Here is a 1652-nt window from a genome sequence, read left to right as displayed (position 1 = left end):
CCCCTAACCCTAGCAGTCTTTTTGGCTGCTACAGCTGCCACAAGCAAAAACTTCAGAAATCTCTCCAAAAAATCATCACATTCCGAAGCACTTTTAGCATCACGAGCCGTAGCGAAAACAGTAACGAATCTAATGATTCGCTCAGCGGAAGCAGTACGACGCTGAAAGTCAAATATAGGCGTTAACGCTCTCGAAAATGCATCGAAAAACTTCTCCGACGACTTCGTAGCAGAACGGAGAGCTAAAAGCTCCTTAAGCTTCCGTAGATGCGTTGCCTGGGACGATCGAGCATCGTCTAAAACCCTAGCAACTTTTTCAGTCAATTTTTGCTGCAATTCTTCTTCGTCTACTACTGGAACTGGCATTTTCGAACAATTTTTGCAGAAAATTCTTCGATTTCTTCTCTCTGGATCTGCTTGAGAGTATATTTTCCGGTAGAATTTTTGTGGAACTGATGAATATGGCTTTCAATGAAATGATTTTGAATTTTTGGAGCGGGAACTTTTTCCATATGGTCCACTGTGCTTTATATAAACTACTAGATTTTGTTGCCCGTGCTATGCACGGGCCCAATAACATAAATGATATGTTTTGGGGCTAATAACGAAGTTTTTGAAACGATTATTTGCGTAGATAAAGGAATAAGTTTTTTTATCACAAACCTGTACTTTCTTTGACGCTATTCAAGGCACAATAAGACTACCCACATACAACATTTTTGAACAATTTTATGTTGTCAATTATCACGATTTAATTTTAAGAATCAGTCAATTTTTTTTCTGTTTTTTTAATAAATATTTTAAGTTGTCAATTATCACGATTAATTGTATTTTATACATAATTTTTAACGATAGATTAATTTCAAGAATCAATCGAATTTTTTTAAATGTATTTATTTTTGAAATATTTTATGTTGTCAATTATCATGATTTATAGTATTTTTACGCAATTTTTAAATATAAAAAATTTTAAAAAATAAGACAAATAAATTAAAAATGGACCCAATATATGTTATTTTTGTTGTCTCAATTTATGTGACACAAATGAAATTTGGAGAGTCATTGAATATTATATATTATACTTGGGCATAAACTCTCTTACGCACGGGCCCAATAACTATTATTTTTGTCCTAATGTATGTGACACAGATAAAATATAGTGAGTTATTTAAATTTAATATGATTTTTAAATATTTTAAGTTGTTAATAATGTAATTTATAATATTTTAAGTTGTTAATTTGTAAATACTTAATATATATTACTCCACTTGTCTCAATGTATGTAGCATAGATAAAATTTCAAGAGTTAATCAAATGTTGTTAATTGTTAAGACTTACAATACATTTTACGTAGCTTTCAGTAATTTGACATTAAATAATACATATTACTACTTTTGTCTCATTTTATGTGACATTGATAGATTAATTTTAAGAATCAGACAATTTCTTTTTTTGTGCATTTTTAATAAATATTTTAAGTTGTCAATTATCACGATTTATTGTATTTTATACATAATTTTTAACGATAGATTAATTTCAAGAATCAATCGAATTTTTTAAAATGTATTTATTTTTGAAATATTTTATGTTGTCAATTATCATGATTTATAGTATTTTTACGATAGATTAACTTCAAGAATCAATGGAATTTTT

At 28.6% G+C, this 1652-nt stretch overlaps 1 protein-coding gene across 1 annotated transcript in view; it reads right to left on the bottom strand.

Annotated features, from left to right (window-relative positions):
- The window catches only part of LOC102597105 (condensin complex subunit 3), a 9216-nt gene extending 8724 nt beyond the window's left edge, over nucleotides 1-492 (bottom strand). Inside the window, exon 1 of the mRNA XM_006352383.2 lies at nucleotides 9-492. Within this exon, the coding sequence (XP_006352445.1) occupies nucleotides 9-365 (357 nt within the window). The 5' untranslated portion in view covers nucleotides 366-492. The remainder of the gene's footprint in view (nucleotides 1-8) is intronic.
- Between the last annotated feature and the right edge of the window lie 1160 nt (nucleotides 493-1652).

This window comes from Solanum tuberosum, unplaced genomic scaffold (genome assembly GCF_000226075.1).
Source record: "Solanum tuberosum cultivar DM 1-3 516 R44 unplaced genomic scaffold, SolTub_3.0 scf00148, whole genome shotgun sequence".
Classification (NCBI taxonomy): Eukaryota; Viridiplantae; Streptophyta; class Magnoliopsida; order Solanales; family Solanaceae; genus Solanum; species Solanum tuberosum.
The sequence above is the reverse complement of the archived record's forward strand: the minus strand, read 5'-3'. Positions and strand labels throughout refer to the sequence as shown.